Source organism: Diuraphis noxia, unplaced genomic scaffold (assembly GCF_037042655.1).
Source record: "Diuraphis noxia isolate RWA-SAM2 unplaced genomic scaffold, SU_Dnox_SAM2 contig0003, whole genome shotgun sequence".
In the NCBI taxonomy this organism is placed as follows: Eukaryota; Metazoa; Arthropoda; class Insecta; order Hemiptera; family Aphididae; genus Diuraphis; species Diuraphis noxia.
In genome coordinates, this window is record NW_028301713.1 from 42,704,434 (window position 1) to 42,725,666 (window position 21,233).

Here is a 21,233-nt window from a genome sequence, read left to right on the forward strand (position 1 = left end):
TACAGGACTCGGCTGGGAGGTCGGATCAGAAAACACGCCGACCGATGATCGTCAGTCCGATGAATGGAGCTCCAACGTTGTAATACGGGAATCCGTGCGGTGCACTTGTAGCCTTATCATGGTGGTTCCTAACACCGTACACCACGCTCCGGGTGTCCCGCCCGGTGGGGTTCGTTCACGGGGGGTGCGCAGGCACCCCCCCCCCCCCCCCCCCCCTGTCGGCCGGAGTACCTATGACTCTTGTAAAATATAGAACAAAAAGATTTAATATACAATAAAATAATACACATTACATAATTAACGGACGTAGTGGTGTATGGAGAGGAAAGGAGATAGCTGGGATGGTGTCGCCGTCGCACATAATTACGTTCAACGATAAGAAACCTGTTTGGCGTGAACACTCAGTATTTTTCTTTCCAGAACTAAGAGTTTTCTTTCATCACTTTTCCTTATTGGCCACGCCTCAGCTCCATAAGTAATAACATGTCGTATTAATGTGATGTATAATTGTAATTTTAACTCTCTTGAAAGTGATCTTGATCCCAGTAATTTCGCAAGACCATAAAGGCATTTATTTCCTGACTGAATTCTTGTTCCTATTTCTATTTCGATTTCATTTCTCTCTGAAAGTATGGATCCTAGGTACTTAAATTGTCTTGTTCTTTTGAAATTTCGGTTGTTGATGTTAAGAGTTGGATATAATCTTATAGTGTCTCGTCTTCCTACTACCATATATTCCGTTTTGTCCTCATTGATATGGAGTCCAACTTTCAGTACTGCTTTCTCCAGCTGGTTTAATAAATCTTTTAGTCCGTCTTGTGAATCCTCCATGATCACCAGATCATCTGCATAAGCCAGAAGTCCTATGGACGATTTCTGGAATTTAACTCCTTCTTGCGGTGTAATATTCATCTCTCTTACGACTTTCTCTACTACTATATTAAATAAGATTGGTGACATAGCGTCTCCCTGTCTTAATCCCGATTTAACTAAAATTGGGTCTGAGTTTGTATTTCCAACCTTAACTTTGACAAATGTTTCCAAAATGCTTATCCCAACCAATTTTATAAGCTTGTCCTGGAAATGGAATTCTCTCAAGATGTTTATTAAGCTTTCTCAATGGATGCTATCATACGCCTTCTTAAAATCTATGAAAAGAACGTGTATTTCTCTATCGAACTCCCAGATTTTTTGAAATATTTGTCTTAAAATAAATATCTGGTCTGTGGTCGATCTTCCCGGTCTGAAGCCACCTTGGTAATTGCCAATAATTTGTTCTGCTTTTGTTTTTATTCTTGTTAATAGGCAATTTGAAAAAATTTTATACGCCACGTTTAAGAGGGCTATCCCACGATAGTTATTGCAGTCTTGTTTACTTCCCTTTTTATGAATTGGACAGATCACCGCTGTCTTCCACTCTTTAGGCATTTTTTCAGTTGTCTAGACTTCGTGAATTACCTTCCATAACCACATTGCCATTTCCTCTCCGCCTTCCTTTAAGAGCTCTGATTGAATGTCATCCTCTCCGGGGGATTTGTTATTCTTTTGCATGTTTATCTGTAATTTTATTTCTTCCAAGGTCGGTTCTTCACAATCCTGTGATTCTTGGATTTCCTGATTAAAATTAAAATTAAAGGTTTCATTCGGTTCATCACAGTTTAGCAACTTTTCAAAGTAGCTAGCCCATTTCTTTGCCAACTCTTCACTTGTAGTTATCAGGGAGCCATCATCATCCCTTAGAAATCTTTCTTTCTTTTTGTATCCACCTCTGAGATCATTCACTCGCTTATACATATCCCTAGTTCTGTGTGTTTTATAATCGAGTTCTGCTGTTTCTAATATGTTTTGAACGTATTTTCTCTTTTCACATCTCAATATCTTGCTGGCTTTTTTTTGGCGAGTTCTAAATCTTCTCAGTGTTACTTCGTTGTTAGTGTCAATTAACCACTCTTGTCTTGCTAATTTTCTTCTTTGTACAGCTTCTTCACAAATCGTACTGAACCATGGTTTTGTTTTCGATACTTTTTTCCCCAAGACTTTCGATGATGCTTCATTTATGCTTTCTTTTACATGTTCCCATGTTTTATCAACATTTAAGTTTCTTTCTATATCTAGTTGTTTACTTTTAATAATATTCTGAAAGCACTCTACATACTCTTTGCATATTTGTTTGTCCTTTAGTTTATTTATATCGGTACGTCCTTTGTTTGTTAGATTACCTTTCTTATACTTCTTAATTTTTACTTTCATCCATATACCAACCAGTAGGTGGTCCGAGTCCATATCAGCTCCCCGTAAAGTTCTTATATTCAGGATACTATTTTTGAATCTATTATTTATTAGGACATGGTCAATTTGGTTTTTATGTCTCCCATTCGGCGAGATCCGTGTATATTTATGTATGTCTTTTCGTTGGAACATAGTACTTTTGACCACCAAACCCTTTCCTAAAGCGAAGTCGATTAATTTAGTACCATTATCGTTGGTGCTGGAATGTAGGCTGTAGTTTCCAATAGTCGATTTGTAGCACTCTTCCCTTCCTATTTTTGCATTGAAATCACCTAGTACTAATTTTATATCACCTTTTGACGTGCTAAACGTATCTTCTAGTGTTGCATAAAACAGCTCTTTTTCTTCTTCATTCTTATCCTCAGTTGGAGCATGCGCGTTGATTAATACCATGTCAAAATTGTCTGTTTTAATCGTTAAAGTTGTAATTCTCGGATTTATATCTCTAAACTCCTTTACTGAATGTATAATTGATTCGTGCACAGCAAAACCGGTTCCCAGTTTATGACCTTTTTCGCATTTTCCGTTGAAGATGGTTGTTTGAGACACTTTTGTTGACCCGGCATCTTCCCATCTAATTTCTTGAAGTGCTACACACTTCGTTCCATATTTTTCTAATTCCTTGACCAAATCCAAAGCCGCACCTGATTTGTGCAGAGATCGCACATTCCAAGTACTCCAAAATTGTTCCGTTTTCCAGTTTCCAGTCGTTTTACCATATACTCTAGTCCGAGGCTTGTTGTATGAATCCTGAACAAAACGCTTTTTACAAGGCAGGGTCGTCAACCCTGCGCTCAACCCCCAACCTGGAGGACCAGACTACCCCAACCAATTAAGGTCAGGGTAGGGCTACAGCAGCATCCTTGTTAAGGTATACTGGGCGATGGGCGCGCCACTTTCCCTACGCCAATATATAGGCATTTAAAAAATCTAATTTAGAAAATGTTTTTCCTCCTTGCATTGCCACAAAAACTTCCTCAACTCTAGGCAATGGGTGGTTAATATCTATTTAATATATATTAACTGTAGTTGTATAATCAGCACATAGTCGGATTGATCCCTCAGGCTTAATTACTGGAACAAGCGGAGTACCCCATTCACTGGTCTTAACTTTCTGTATATCCCTTCCTTTTCTAACCTATGTATCTAATTCATTTTCCACTTTTTCTTTAAAAGCAAAAAGCACAGACCTAGGTTTACAAAATATTGGTACACAATCTTCTTTAACTTTTAATGACACTTTTTCATATTTATATTTACCTATCTCTTCCTTGAACAATTCTTTAAATTCATTAATTAACAATTCTAACTTACTAATCGTTATTCCTAATTTTTTCATTAAATCCCTACCTATCAAAGCTCTATTATGTCCTTCTTTTACCACCACTAATTTACCTACATGTTCCCTTTCACCATACTTAAGTTTGACTTCAACCTCACTAGTTGGAATTGAACTGTCATACGTTCTTAGCTTAAAAATAGTAGGATTAACCTATACATGAGGTAACTTCTCTTGAACAATTTCTTCAGGTAATACTGAAATTCCTGCACCTGAATCCACCTCCATTTTAATAAATGTATTTTCTATTTTTACTTCTATCGTTATAGGATTTACTCTGCCGTTATTCTCACTTTTTACCTCCACTTGAAACATCTCCAACACTTTATTTTCCTCAACTTCAACAAAATGATTTTTTTAACTTTTTTACAAACTTTTGCCAAATGTCCTATGGTATTACAAATTTTACAACAATATTGTTTATACTTACATTCTGCAAATTTGTGGTTTGTAAGACCACACACATAACAAACCTTACTGTTGTTTTTCTTCAAATTTTTCTCATTACCCGCCGTTGTCGATTGTTTCTTCGATGAACCATTATTATGTTTCTTCTTTGTCCCTGAATTACTTCTTCCAACAGAATGCACCTACACCTTCGTTGTCTTAACTGCAGCCTTCTCTTCATTGCTACTTCCACCAGTACGCTTAGATCCTTGTCCGGTTCCTCTTCATACATACGATCTTTAATTGGACTATCACATAATCCGGTAATAAATTTATCTTTAAGTACTGGAATTAACTGTGAGCCAAATTTACATTGCGATGCAACATTTTTCATTTTTGCATACTAATCCGTTACCGATTCATGAGCATTTTGACTCAGATTATAGAATTCTTCTCTTTGTTTATAAATCGATACCTTTTTAGCAAACTGTTTATTTAATACCGTACATAGTTGCTCATAAGTACTATCCGCTGGCTTAACCGGGTCGCACAAATCTTTTAGTTTCTTATACCTACGCTTGTTCGCCCATGCATGTAATTAATAAAGGTACCTTACGTCACTCCGGAATTCCGTTAGCCAAAAAAAAATTGTTCCATCCGTTCCTGGTACACATTCCAATCACCATCAATTTTCAATTCAGTCAAAGTCCCCATTGTGCCGTACATCTGGATTTCCCCTTCACGTGAGTTCTCCTTCCCGCCTTGGGTAGCTGTCACGTTCCGGCTGCTCGTCATCATTAACTGGTTTATCCTTTTCGATTGCGTCTTCCACTATAGAAATTCACTATAGGAATTCTATAGGGGTTTTTTTAATTTACTATAGCTTTAAATTGTTCAGGGTCAGGGCTAACTCCCAATTCAATGAAAATGTGACCAATATATTTTATTTCTTTTTTTTATATTGTAGTTTATCTTGGTTAAACTTTATATTCATAGATTTGGCTCTCTCGATTAATTGTTTAAGAACACGGTCATGAGTTACTTCGTCTTTGGTAGCAATGAGAATGTCATCGAAATATATGATTATGTTATCAGGGTCGATATCACTAAAACATTTCTGATTTAGATTGATAAAAATTTCTGGGGCTGTTGTAATGCCAAATGGGAGTCTATTAAATTTAAAATAGCCAAATAGGTAGCTAAAAGTACATAGATCTGATGATTTTTTGTTCAGTTTAACATGCCAGAAACCTTTTTTTATATCAAGAACAGTAAAAACTTTTTATTTATAAGTTTGACTCGGATTTCATCGAAGATTGGAATTAAATAGTTCTCGCGCTTTAACGCTTTGTTTAAATCTGAAGGATCAATACATATTGTTATGCTTTTATCTGGTTTCCTAATAACTACAAGGTTGGAGGACCACTTTTTTGGCTCGTCGATTTTGGAAATAATTCCACTTTTTACTAGTTTGATTAATTCTCTTTCAAAATCTGAACTAAGAGCTTAGGGTAAGCGCTTAAGAGATTTAATTGATCCTTGGGCATTGTCATTCAATTTGATTTTATGCTCTCGAGGGAATGTTCCCAATCCTGTAAAAATGTCTATGTTTTTACTAATAAAATTGTTTTGTTCATCATTGGGGGTGTCACCAACATATTATACAATGTTATGTACATGATTTTCTAGTTTTTTTATTAATTTGAATTTCACACATGCCTCTAGACTAAGTATTGAGATAGGACTGTTATTAACTACTAAAAATGTGACAACAGCTGAAATATTATTAACTGTACCTACATGCAAGTTTTACTGCACCTAGAGGAGTTATTTTAAACCCACCATAAGCCTCTAGTTTAATAGTTAAGCTCTCAATGCCTACATTTAAGTTAAGTAGGTTATACACTTTTAGTGGTGAAAGATTGACTTGTGAGCCCGTGTCTAATTTAAAGTTAACATATAATTGGTTTTCTACCTTAATTTCTTTAAACCATGGTTGCTGTAGGTTGTGGATCTCGGCAATGTTGACTTCGTTGACTCCATATAGTTGATTGGTTATGAAACAATAAATCATGGATTAATTTTTGCTCATTTTCTGACTTCATATTCAGAATTTATATACTTCCGAGCATGTTCTAATATATTTTTCTGAAAATAAAAATGAAAATAAAACGTGTATACATTTTAAACTGATTATTTTTTTTGAATTTTAAATTGAAACAGTTATAGTTTGTAAAATTAATTTGTATGAAAATCTATGCAATAGTATAAAAAAGAAAAAAAATTATTATAAAAATTCTGTTTTTTCTTTTTTGTTCAAAATGTTGAATCTAGAGAATATTATAATAATATATCCTATACTGTGGTTGAAATGTGGTTGCAGTTCTAGAAATTCAAGTGAACCAACTAATTCTAAGCAACGTAAATGTCAAGAATAATTGCATTAATATCCGGTGAATTTAGCTAGAGAGAATTTGGTGAGTTATATTAATGTTTGCAGATTAATAGATTTGTGTTTTGGTAGGTAGCAGAATTTGATTACCTACTGAGATTTTGTTGATTTCCTATGGTAGAATACACTTACAATGGTAAATAGAGATACTTATTTGAAATTTGAAATTATGTTTGGTTTATTAGAGTATTTGACATTTAAACCAAGACACCTAAAAATATTTTAATTAAATCAAACAATATGCTGCTTAACTATTATAATATTATGTACAGAAAATACATTATATTATATTATATTATTATACATTATATTATACATTTAAGTATTAAATCATTTTTATAGTTTTATAATTTAATGTAATACTATAATTAATACGATATTTTTATTATATTCAGTTTGACAAAACAACCAAATTTGAACTAGTGCATAATATATACTAATAATATGAATTAACCACTATAAATATTGAACACTGATTCAACGGGATTTTGGTATCTAATTAAAGATATTATAATGTGGAATGTACAGGAAAAGGAGTGATCTAAGACAATGATTCAAAATACGAATCATCGTTCCCGGATTAGACTTATATAGGTACAGTATAAAATGATTATGATATATGTATTTTAAGTTTTGATACATATGGATAACTGAATAAATAAAAAAAGTTTTTGAATAAAACAATTCTGTACACTTTAGATATTTAAGGATATTAAAGTATATTTTAATGGTATAAGTGAATTTAAACTGTTTAAATATTTGAATTACCTTACGCAATTGTACATACATTGTAATTTAATGATGACAAATCATTTTGAAAATAAGTAGGTATCTTATTTCTACAGCGTTCAAGGAAAAATAAATCGATAAAATTTAAATTTCGAACGTGCATATCTTATAAAAAAGTTTTTATCTTAATTGCACAAAGAAAAAATAACAGAAAATGAAAACTATACAAATTCGACTAGAAGCAGGAGTGTTCAGCCTTTGTGATGAATGCATAAAAAAGTCTTAAAAGTCGTTTATTTGTATTTTTACGGATTGAACTCAAGAAACTTTAGGTATTATTATATAATATGAGAGAGAGAATACGCAATGGAAAGTAGATATAAAAATGTAGTTTTAAAATAATTCGACAGGAATTACATTTTGGGTATTAATTTAAAATAAAATATATAAAATCCAAATAAAAATTAGGTATAGGTAAGGTATATTTTGTTTTTGGTTATAGGTGCGCCCATATTAAAATATTTTATATAATGAATTGATTAAGTACATTTTTTAAGTTACCTATAAAATTATTTATTTTTATTTAAATTAAAAAATATCAAATTTATTATGTAAAAAAATTAATATATTCTAACGTGTTCAAAAATTTCTAAAATTTAAAATTAAGGTTTATATTTATAACTAGTTTTGGGTTTGAAGTTTTTAACGTTTTAAAATAACAATTTTAGGAGAAGCGGGTTTAAATATAGTTAGTTAAAAAAAAAATCTTAAGAAAAATACGTTGGGATTTGTATAAGTATTATTTATAATTTAAAGAGTTTTGAATAGATCGCTGTTTATAATGTTTGTGTGTTAACAGATGTAGGTAATTTATTACATTTGAAAATACAAACATTTTCTTTGATGTTGTTAAAATTGAAATGAATATGAAACAATTTATTTTATTTTAGTTATTTACTAATCATTGATCAGGATGAATTGATTAATTAATTAAACATTATTATATTTTCTTAATAGGTAATGTTTTATAGCTCGTTTTAATCAATTTATCAAATTAATAATTCATTAACCTCAAATGATAGTAGTTAGCTTATGTGAGGAATTTTTTTGTGATTTAATCGTTTAGTATTAATTAAATATGGTATATTCGTCAGAGAAAAATAAATAATAATAATAAAATTAGTATAAGTTCATAGATGAGCTTCTTCAAATATTTGTTGAGATTTATGAAGTTACTGAAAATATTGAAACTTCAACTACACCTATTACGTTTTTCCTTAATAATTTTCAATACTATAATAAAATGAGTGAAATCTGGTTGTTGATTCAACTCAATTTAAATAGATATATATATACTTATATAACAGGTAGATTATTTATAATTTAATATACTTTATTAATTAATTCATTTTTGATATATTACTGAATAATAATAATAGAATCAATTTCATCCAATTGAGTTGACAGGATCTTAAGAAGCTATCTTCACAAGAGTTATTTTTTTTAATTGATAACATTTATTTAATTGTTTTTTAAAACTTTTAAAATTAATACTCTTAATAAATGATAATCTGAAATACAATTTAATAAACCTAATTCAAAGGCAACAAAAATAATGAGATTTAGTATTGCACACATCTCAATAATAAAAAAACCAACTGTAATTATAATAATTTATGTAAATAATGTAGGTGCTGATGAGTTACCTAAATTATGATTCTTTGTAATGGAGCATCCGGAACACTTACATGTCTTACATACACAATTTATTATTTGATAATAATTATTGTATCAAATTGTATTGTATTAAATTTTCAAAGCATAGATATAAAAGGAAATTTTTTTATGAATTTATAGCATAAAATAATTTACGAATTTTCGCGATTTTTACATAATATGTTGTCAAAATTAAAATTTGAATGCTTGTAAAAAAAAATTGTGACTATGTATTTTTTTTATTTTTCAACTGCTATTGTAAAAATATTTTAGGAGCCTTATATTAAATTTTCAAATCTTAGATCTAAAAACAAAAACTTTTATGAATTTCTATCTAAGATAATTTGAACATTGCCGTAATTTTTACGTATTTAGTCAAAATTTGAACTTTTAATGCTTATAAAAAAAAATCGTGCCTTTGTATTTTTAATATTTTTCAACTGCTATTGAAACAATGAGTTAGAAGTCTTGTACTAAATTGTCAAGCTTGTCTACCCAACAAATACATTTTAATCGAAATTTATAGAAAAAAAAACCAAAAAAGTTGAAAAATTAAAATGTCAGTAACAGCTCAAAACAAATCTAAATATTTTTAATATTGTATCAAATTTAAAAAAAGCCTATATAAACATTCAGTGAAAATTTCAAGTATCTGCGGTCATTTGTTATACAGTTACACCAAAATAAGAAAATCGCTAAATGTGAAATCCAGTGAAAATCCAATGTTATAAAAATTTAAATTTCAAATGCTCATAAAAAATTTAATTTGAATAAACGGTGGACTTTTTATTTGTGATAAGGATTGACAAACTTGTAAGAAATCTTGTATTAAATTTTCAAATCTTAGATTTAAAAAGAGAATTTTTTATGAATTTCTAACTTAAAATAATTTGTGAATTTTTATGATTTTTACGTATTTTGTCAAAATTCAAACTTTGAATGCTTATAAAAAAATTGTGCCTATGAATTTATTTTATTTTTCAACCGCTATTGTAACAATATGTTAAGAGTCTTGTATTAAATTTTCAAGCTTTTGTGCCTAACAAATAAATTTTTATCGATATTAATTTTAAAAAAACTAATAATGATCGAAAATTGCAAATACCTATGAATAGTTCAACTTAAGTCAAAAATTTTTGAAAATTGCATGGTCGATAGAATCTACTTATATAAACATTCGGTGAAAATTTCATAAATCTATGATCATTTGTTTTAAAATTACATCAAAAACCAAAATCGATTTTGTCGAAAAATTAGTGTGCGTAAAATTTCCCGTTTTTCCCTTAATTTTTAATTTGTTTTTCTCGATTATGTAGAAAAGTATTAAGAATTTTTCACTTTTGACCCTCCAAAGTACCAACTAGATTCACTTTCTGATCGAACGAGGTACTGAAGTCAAAAATCGAAGCACTTTTACTGCCCCAAAACGTGATGACAGACACACACAAAAAAAAAATAAAAACACATATCATGGTAAAACCAATACATTCATCGCTCCCCTCAGAATCTAAAATAGAATCATCTAATGCCTCTCGAAGAGACGAAGTTGTACTAAATAATCTCAGAATAAGTCATGCACAATGTGTGTATTTGACACATATGCCATCTTATGTAAAGAGTCACCAAGAACATTTCACGACGGACTGGGCACCAATGAAGATACATTTAAAATTGTTTGGGTTTAATTTTAATTAAAAAAAAAAAAAAAACATGTACAGCGTACATTTTACTTTTAATTATTTATTAATACAATGTAAAATATTGTTTAAAATGTAATATTAAAAATTTTATACTTTATATAATATTATGTCCAAAAAAATCGACCATAGAGAACTTTTATGTTTTTCTATTTCATATCTAAGGCAATTGTGCAAGTTGTAGCCTATCTTTTACTCAACTATGAAACTCATCGTTGTAACATATTATATGCACTTATTTGCAATTTCTAGCAAATATCTACTATGTAATAAGGTTTTTGTGTATATAATAATTAATAATAAATAATAAATACACATTTGTACGCTGGTCGTCTATAGTCTTCACCTGAAGCGGCTGAAGCCTGACCTTAGTTGTAAGGAGATAATTATATTATATTAATATACGAAAAACTCGGGTATACGTACCTACTTACTATTTACAATATAAAACTTGGTTTTAATAACACTGATTTTAGAAAAGGCTCTCTCACAGCCACAGCTTGTAACAGGAATAATAACGAATGACTTATTAAGAAAAACTTAAACCTTAATAAATATAGTTGATCGATCTCTCTTGTTGAGTCATTTTATCCAAACGTATAAACTTCTTTAGTTGATGTTCCTTTCAATGTTTCAGTGTCCGTCATGTTTCTTAATAATTTAATTTCATTAAAGTCAATGCCAAATAAAGTTTTAAAATATAAGATATCTTCTTCTTTAGTCTCCAAATTAACCAAATTCCCAGCCCCTTTGATTAATTTAAGATTCATCGTTGAATCGAACGTTTAATCCAGATATAATTTTATCAAGTGCAAAATCAAAGCAAGAATGTTTCATTTCATATTTTTTAGTTTCCTCAAAATATTGATGATCATAATTGTCATCAACCTTTTTTTTAAATTGTTCGTTTTTTTACATCAGGTAGGTATGTCAATATTATTTTCATCTCACACATTTTTATACTACGAATTACATTAATTGTGTTAATATCTATGATTTTGAATTATTTTGATACTAATTTTCTACGCCCATAACGCCTATTATTATTACTTTCTAATTTATATTTAGTCTTTGGGGTAAACACAATCATTTAAAAACTAAAGGTTTAAGTCATAACTTCATAAAATACTAATTCACTACCCACCCACGTATAAAAAAACTCAGGAGGGGGGGCTAAAACCTAATCAGCCTTGCGCACGCTTATGGTGTATTCCCAGATAGGTATACTATATGCCATATGGTTATTAGTTATTACAGAAAATAAAATAATTACTACGGTTGGATATAATTTTCAGTATTAAGTAAAAATTAAGCAAGTATGTAAGAAATTAATGTAAATTAAATATGTAACGTCGGCTAGTAATCATGCAGTTGATGCCTTAAACAATTAATAAACAAACAAAAAATGTTCAGTATTGTATATTTGATCTGCCTACCTACCTATCGACTACACCTATCCAGATAGTATACCTTAACAAAAACATGGTATTTAAGAGGATGTCTTTATTATCATATTATATTTTGTGTGGCTTTAAATTATAATTTACTTTTATAATTTTACCTATAAGTTATGTCATTATTATATTGTAATAAGTACATTAAAAATAATTCAATTCTTTAATTATTCATTAATATTTAAAGGAATAGATTAATTTGATATTTTTAATCATATATATATATATATATATATATATATATATATATATAACTTTTAATTTAAATCTCAATATAAACACTATTATGATTATGAAACATAATACTACAACTAGGTACCTATCGATCATCACTCATTAGTCATTATGTTTTTATTTTAGAATTTCAGTTAAAACTATTACAGTTCAACGATTAAAATATTAACAAACATAATAAGACAATAGTTGTATAAATTACATTACTATACTATTAGGTACTTCTTTAGTTATTACTAATTATTATTCACAGCTCAAAGTTCCTATTCTTAAGGGTATTTATTTCTAAACGAGATTCTTTACATAGCGTACTAATTTTGTGGTTTTATTCTGTCACGCTAAAAATAGGTATTAACACTACCTATTCAACAATCATTGATAACATCAGCTTCTGGTTAAAACAACACTATTGAAATTGAAATTATAACAATGCATTGCTAATTTCAACTGAAATCACCGTCAAAATTAACATTTTATTAGATAGTTATAATGAACAAACTATAATTGCTAAGATAATTTATTGCATTTCATGTTATCTAAAGTTGCAGCATAATTTTATAAAATTGACTCATTAATTAAAAAACAATCAAATTTTTTTTATATAAATAGATTAATTTTAACTTGGGTTGTGTGTCGTCGGGACTGGGTACCTATTATAACTTCAATATAATATAAAATAAGAAAATTATTAAATTAATGACTTGCATATCGGTGCATAGTTCAAACTAATAGAACCAGAAACTTGAAGGACAGCACTAAAAGAAAGGATTTTTGGAAAAATTTTTACGGAACCACTTAATTGACCTTATTTAAAACCACGTTGTTTATATTTGTTATTATTTTTCTTGATGGAGGTATATTCAAACTGATATACCGGAATAATTTCATACCAACAGTTTATGTTCACGTATTGCTGAATTTCCGACAATAGGTATAATGCACCTTAACATAATATACTAATATATTAATATAATACAATTGCTGGAATGTAAGATAATAAAAATAATGTGAACTAAAATACTAAACTAAAATAAAATGAATATTTTTTATAACTGTAGGCAGGTATTTTAAATTATCATGGCAAGAAAATTGGGGTGCTTACATTAGAGTGGGGGTGCTTAAGCACTCTTGTATAGTTGCACCACTGTCTTGAATATCACAGTTATTATGACGTTGGTAAGTATGGTGTATAGGTATCTCCTATAAAACACTCCTTATAGTAATATTTAAGTTTTCTGCATTTTATGTAGCATGAAATTTATTTATTGAGCAGGCATAAAATCACATTATCAATGGGGAAGAAAAAAGCATAGCTTGCACGCTTCTTCATCCCAAAATTAGCTATTACTGCTTCACCAAACAACATAATATATAAACTTTTGGACACAAATTAAATTTATTATACTTAGAACACTATACTATGACGGCCAAAACGCAGGACATTATCTAATAGTATATTAATTTATACAGTAGTCAAAGGACACGAAGACTTTTTCCCAGAAACCTAGTAGATATTTAATATTGTGATGTAAAGTAAAATAAGGCAAGATAATAAAATAGTAAATTGCATAGTAGCCGTCTAGTACATCAATAAACATGGACCATTTACCGAGGATATATAATTTAATAGTTATCGTCGTAAGACTGCTTGTACAATCAGCTTTTCTCTGAAGGTGTGTTATATAGGTGTTACTCTGTTATCCTACTTGAGTGGTCATAGTAAAATAATTTTACTCTAACCAGTAGTGGTCGATAAGTATAATTACCAACAATATTCAAATTATTTTTATTTTCCAAGACTATTAACTGTATAGTAGCAATTATATTTATAAAAATTAAACTTAATATTTGCTTTACGAAAATCGAATAAAAAGAATACTTATATCTAGCTATCTAGCTGATTACTTTTTGAAGAAATTTGGGTTTTGGTACATGAGTTTAACGAATTATTTCAATGGTATGATGTAATCGTGATTAAATAACATTGTAACTTTACAATGAGAAAATATTAATAGCTGTTTTGATACTTGATATGGTTACTGATTTTCTCGTGATCTTCACTTATTTCTAAAATAAATCTAAAATTGTAATGCAATTATCACGTTTTCAACATTGATAATTAAAAATTAAATATAAAAATTAAAGTAGTTGGCATTTTGTTTTTTTATCGATCAGAACTTTTTATGAATTTAACCATAACAAAATATATGTTAAAAATGTATTTACTTTAAGTGATATTTATCATACTAATAGATGGTTTTTGTTTTTATTATTAACCCGTCGTACGGCGCACGGGGTAAATAATTACCCCAGACATTTTAAAAATATTTATAAAATATATAATACGGTATGTGGATATTTGATCATCTCAATAGCCTCAAATATTACATCTAAAAGTAGACTTTTATTGGTCATATGTTGTTTATGTACGTTATGTTTTATCTAGAACGTTATAAAGTCGTTATCGGCCGTATCTCGAAATTATTTGCCCCGTGCGACCTTCTAAATTGTAAATATTATTATTATGTAATTACCTATGACGACAGCTATTAATTGTTATTACCTGAGTTTTTTGATTTATTACAAATTATACGAAATATTCTTTTAAAAAAAAAAAAAAAAATGTTTTTATAATCACTCTGTATAATTTAAACTCTCTTTTTATACCGCCAACATATTTTATATTCTACTGAGAAATGTAAAATAAAATGTTTTCATAACAACAAGTTACTATTACCGAAAATAGTTATGTACTAACCATAATATAATAATTAATAACTAGCTATCTTTGAGGGGTAAATTTTTACCCCATGCGCGTAAATGAGACATCTAAATCCGTGCGCCGTACGACGGGTTAAGGACACGAAAATGAGCATGCTCTATGGCAGGGATGCAGGGCAACTTAAAGTTACTACAGGCCAATTTTTAGAAATCTAAATTCTAACAGTGCAGGCAAAGATAAAATTTTTAATGCAAAAATAAAATAAATAGCCTAATATAAAAATAAATAAATAAATAATAATATAATAAGCATCTTGTTTTTAAATGTAAACTGCCATTGGATTATTTTACGAATAATAAATAGAGTATGAATCTATGAATAACTTGATTTATTAATAAAGATAAATGTCAAAATTATATGAGTAATTTAAAAATTTAACAAGAACCAGATAAAAAAAATGCGTGGGCCGCCAGTTTCCCATTCTTGGTCTAAATACTCGTAGGTACTCTAAATGGTATTGTAAAACGAGCGCAATTTAATGGTAACTACAAAATTATTGAAAATTAATTATTGTTATTATTATTATATATATATAACTAGTATTACTAGTCTAGTAATTAGGGTTCGTTGGCGTCAATTTCAAAGAATAGGCAATGTTAATCGTTCACATAGTGGAAACTTTGTGTATGCATACTGATATAACTTTATCAGTAGCACATTATTTATACAAGTAAAGTTAACTTTCTCGAAATTCATAAGCTGTATGCGTCAGTGTAAAGATGAAAGACTTACAATTGAAAGAACTCAATAAAATGGTATACTTGTACAGACACAAGGAATGTAATGCAATTAAGATGTATTTTTCATATAAAAATCGTAATAATTTTCTCCTTCTTCGTGTACAAGCTATAGTTTCATAATAATACCAGCAACTTGTTTTTGCTCATTGCACTAATGGAATTGGAGTGTCTTTTCAGAAGTACAAGATTTTTGGAAGTATCATAGGTATTTGTGTAAAATACAGAAATTCGCTCGGAGAGTGAACAAATAATTTTCTATTTTTTTTTTAATTTTGCAAGGGACAAACAATATATGATCAATTACCATAATTACTTGCATTATAAGTTGGAGCATTATAGCTCAAATGCTTGGGGGCATCATTGCACATAATATATCATATTATAATAAGTATCTGTTGATTTTTTGTTTCTACGGGAGCCCGCGTGTATGTCAAATTGTCAAGCAACGCGACGTGACTGAAATAGTATTTGTTTTATAAAATATTCCAGCATACATATCACATAGGTACTTATATACTAGTATATTATAGCCGAGGGATTGTTGAACTTCGAGCTGTAGCAACGTACATAATACAATATCCAATACCATTGATATTTCTATTGAAAATAAAATATATTATTCCTATATAAGGTGGTTCACCACGTTTTTCCGTTTTCTCACCGAATGACACATGAAAACTACCCTACATATAGCTAGGTATATAAAAAGATAAAATTTCATGCACGATAAAACGTCTGCTGCATTACTATACCTACACATATGTAGGTATTGTATAATAGTACGTATTGTACATATGTGCTTGAGTAGCCTGACAATCATCATGTTATATCGTTTTCTGGTGTATGTATTTTTGTTTAGCTTCTAGAAGGAATTCTACAATAGCTCTACAAATTATGTAACAACAAGATATCATTACAACTAGTACAATAAAATATCAAACAAGATTATTGATAAAGTAGATGGATAATAATCATGATATAATAATATAGAAATAAAATAATTAATTAAGCCTTAACGGATTGATAGAAAAACAAGCTTAGGATATTTTAGACCATAAGGGTATTATAGATTTTAATGGATAACATTTTCCTCACGACTGGAAATCTCCTCGAACCCACTTCGGATCACTCAGCCATACTTCTGACTATCAGTGCTTCTCCACCAATCCGCTCACCTTCACCTAAACTATTTCAGCCGAATACAGATGGATGTAAATTTCATGAGTAAGTTGACAACAATTTAGATATGAAGGTTAGTTTCAAGACCACGCAAGAAATTGATGATGCAATAAATAAGCTAACAAACATAATTCAATCTGCAGCCTGGGAAGCTGCAATTTTCTGGGTTCTTCTCTTAAACATAACGTTATAATAACATCATTTATATTATGTATTTATATACTTGCAATCTAAAAATAAATGGCCTCATGGAATTGATGTCTATTTACTAAAGTATAACTAAGCTAATTGAAGGTTTTTCATATCGTTAATACTTCGGATTATTCTCGTGTCATAGATTCTGGTTACGTTAACGAACGAATCGAGAACGTTAATCTCTTAAATACTTATAATGTTAAGACGATTATTGTCTTTTGAGTTTATGCTTACATTTACATTTAATATTATTATACATTTATATGTAAAATAAATATAAATAATATAAGGCGATTAAATATAATTTTGAATAGAAGAAACAATATACGATTCTCGTCTGAGTTTCCAATGTATAAACTAGACTTTATATTTTTGTGCAAAATGATCTAAGAACACAGTTTCGATCATAAAATACAAATAAATGTACTATTTAGACGTTGCTCGCTGAAATCTTTTTTCTCTATCTGTGAATTTACCTTATAATAATAGTAATTATTAATAGCTTCACCATCTACCCTTTGACGAATATCCGTCCTCTGCGAGCCATTCATGGCAGCGAACATCATCGTGTCTTGCATCGTATCATTACACGTTCTTCTCGCGGCATTAACTTGCTACGAAATTGAGCAAAAAAATGTGTTTCTCAGCCAATATGTTTTTGTCGTCAAATTTCGTATAATAGGGTTAGGCATATACTTATTACGAGGACAAAAAAAACGGGTGACCGAATCTGGACCTGGGTGTCCGGGTCCAGTTACATCATCGATCTAGCGTTGTTACTTAGACTTTAGAGACATGTTTTTCTTTCGGTTCTTTACAAATTACCTGTGTACAATATATACTTATAATAATGTTTTGGTTTGACAGAGTCGTGTCTGTGAGTTTGGTTAATACTTAATAGCAATCGAAGCAGCTGATCATTAATATGATTACCTAACTAATCAATTGATTACCTAGGTACGTTTAAAGTTCCTACTGCCGTATAAATCTTCTCGTATGTACTTTGGTCATCCACTATAGTTACCAATTAATTTAATCGAAGTGTGCCATCTCACATTTTAAACGTGAGTGAAGTGTATAGTACAGAACCTATAGTATAGGTTAGGTTATGTTTTTTATGTGTATTTTAATAATAAATGTTATATTCTTGAAATAAAATAATTTCAATTTATACATATTATGTTCCTATTAGAAACAGAAATGTATTAATTATTACCAATATAGGTAAATATAAACTAACTATAAAATATCTTTAAAAAGGTGGCTTACATACTAAATGCTCTCTTGGAACTGTTATTTATATGTAATGGCTTTTAAATTTTAATGCACAATGGACTTTTTAATTATAAGTATTTATTTAACACATCCAACAACTACTTAATGGCGAGTTCCACAAAGTCAAAACCTAATACCTATCATACATTAAAGAGACTTTTTTTAATATTACCATATTCACCTTTTTTTTTTTTTGTAAATTGTAGACATTTTTTTAAAGAGCGTTTCATACTCATATTGATACCTATTATAATATGTGATTCATAATATTTTTGTGAAAAATCTAGAAGAATGTCATTCATTTTATTTGAAACTAAAGACACAATTATATGTTATATAATATCGTAATAATGTATATAATGAATAATATAATATGTGTAACCAAGAATTTATTGTTACTTCAAATGACTCAAATATCCCTCATATCTCTCCTAATTTCGTTATAAAATCTTAGGATTGTTCTATATACAGTACATTAATAACATAATATAACATAATAATATATATCACGGATTTGTGTTGAATGTTCCATTTGTATCGATAGAATTTAGCAGTCAGAACATAAACCTTAATAGGGTCACACACAACTTGGAGAAATATTACCCAGTAATAAATATTTACCATGATAATGTTTACTTTGGGAAAGTAATGAAGTGAATCAAATTACATAGAAATCCTGTAAGTATTATTTGTATTACACATGGAAAATAATCAGAACATTATTACATAGGAACTTAAAATACTTGAAATAATTGTTTGGCAATAAGATGACGCGGAGAATTAAATAAGTATAGTACCAATCTCATTGGCGTAATTTGAAATTTTATAAACGAGTCAAAGCTGAACAAATTCAATTGCAGTACTTAATACAAATATAATATACGACCATACTATGAAAACGACTACTATAATTATAATAAAGGAGAACTGAAAAAGTGGAAAATATTCAATACTTTCAGAAGGCTTTTAAAAATCAATATAATATTATTGTTATAACCTATACCTATAATATAATAAAATATATATATATATCAATACGTACCTATGTTCGCGTCTTTATATTTGACAAAAGAATAAGAATGAACAAAATTAAGTAATAACTCGCACTTAAAAATACATACAAAATGGTATGTTCCTTACAATCAAACACACACACATATAGGTATATTAATCTATTTTCGATAGATCAATACTTCTAGGTTTGTTTTTAGTTAAAAAAAATAGCTATTATTAGCTATGTATGAATGTATGATGTACGTTTATATATCATAATTTATAATATTAAATTGTTGCACTTAAAGCGATAGTTGTTCAACGATGAATTTCTCTTTACAACCGGGTTTGCAATTTTTATATTATATATAAGATATGTAGATGGACGCACTATTGAAGATTGCGGATATAACAATGCGAAGTTGTTCAGATCTATTAAATATGTATGAATTACAAATAAAATGTTATTATAGAAATAGAGTAGGATAACCGATAACATAGGATGTAGAATTCGTATCTACTATTTATTTTTCTTTAACGCAGTAAACATTTTATTTTACCGATAAGCGTGTCTGATAGATAAAATAGCGGTGTTTAATAATATTTTGTCAATGTTATTCACGTAATAAAACTTTAAACAACTTGTAGGTTTCTAAGTAGATCGTGTAATGCATTGGATTTATAATTTGTTTATTTTTATTATTTATGTGCATATTTTATTTCATGTGATCACTTTTCAGAAAGAGCACTGTAGTTATTAATGTGTTATGCGTGATGTGTCTACTTTTTAACCAAGAAATTTTAGAATAAAATAGTTACTACTACTACTTTAGAGAAGTAATTTTTCAATGTTCTCTGCAGGGGAATATATTTTGTATTTACGAAGGAAAACTAACAAAATTGCTAAAAATTGGTGGATATTTGACTAGTATATTAATAAATATACTGGTTATGTTCCTTGTGTTTCAGATAATAATAATCCTATTGGTTCAAAGATCTATCATATCTGTTTATTCTAAAATATTGTTTTTAATAGTTTATAATAATAAATAATCATTAACAGTATACGAAAGTGCTGAGCTGGGTTGAGCGCTTAAATGAGTTGAGAACTTGAAGTACATGCAATATCTAACACCTGATTCCATATTCTGATCAAATGGTTGGTTTAACTTGTATAAGTAAAACTAATACCATCAACGATCGATATATTTTATACGCGAGTAGTTAAGTAGTTTACCGATTTGATATATTATTGTGTTGTACATAATTTTCACGTTCACGGAACCTAATATTATTGACAAACACTTAATAACTTATTTACTTTTACGGTCAACGTGGGTAGATTAACAAACACCATGACTCAAGAATTTGGAAGTTTTAAATTTGATATGATTACCATAAACCCAGTAAAATAACTTTACCAAACCTTTGCATCGAACTTTCGTTTGATTAAAAGTCCCATATAATTAATGTTTATAGTGTTTATATACTTCACGTAGGGTTATTTTAAGTAATAAATAATGTTTTGATTTTGACTCAGTTAAATAGTATCAGTGTACCTACCTATACAAACGACAAGGATAAAATTATAAATCAAAATTCGTCTTATTATATTGATTATATAAGGAGAATAAAGATTCACCAACCATACTCCTCACTATTTTCTTTGATTATGTAGTTATTTAAAATTTCAAGTTCTTAAATTTGTATGCATATTAAATTTTTGCACCATTTAAAATGTGAGGCGTTATACATTTCAATAATCCAAATGA

General features: G+C 29.0%; 1 protein-coding gene across 1 annotated transcript; it reads right to left on the bottom strand.

The window, feature by feature from the left end:
- Positions 1-369: 369 nt before the first annotated feature.
- Positions 370-4,409, bottom strand: LOC149057397 (uncharacterized). Its single transcript, XM_089223397.1, has 4 exons — positions 4,223-4,409; positions 3,788-3,966; positions 1,459-3,039; positions 370-1,077 (listed from the first exon to the last, which is right to left on the bottom strand). Exons 1-4 carry the CDS (start codon positions 4,407-4,409, stop codon positions 370-372), a joined length of 2,655 nt encoding a protein of 884 aa, XP_089079523.1.
- Positions 4,410-21,233: the final 16,824 nt, after the last annotated feature.

Bases quoted from the DNA above. Each gene is read 5' to 3' on its own strand.
- LOC149057397 (XM_089223397.1), bottom strand. From the start codon at position 4,409: ATGAAAAATGTTGCATCGCAATGTAAATTTGGCTCACAGTTAATTCCA. The intron at 3,040-3,787 runs GTATAGGTTAAT...CGTTTTGTTCAG, and splicing joins TTCAAGAGAAGTTACCTCAT to GATTCATACAACAAGCCTCG. The intron at 1,078-1,458 runs GTAATTCACGAA...TTCCATTTCCAG, and splicing joins TGGCAATGTGGTTATGGAAG to GACAAGCTTATAAAATTGGT.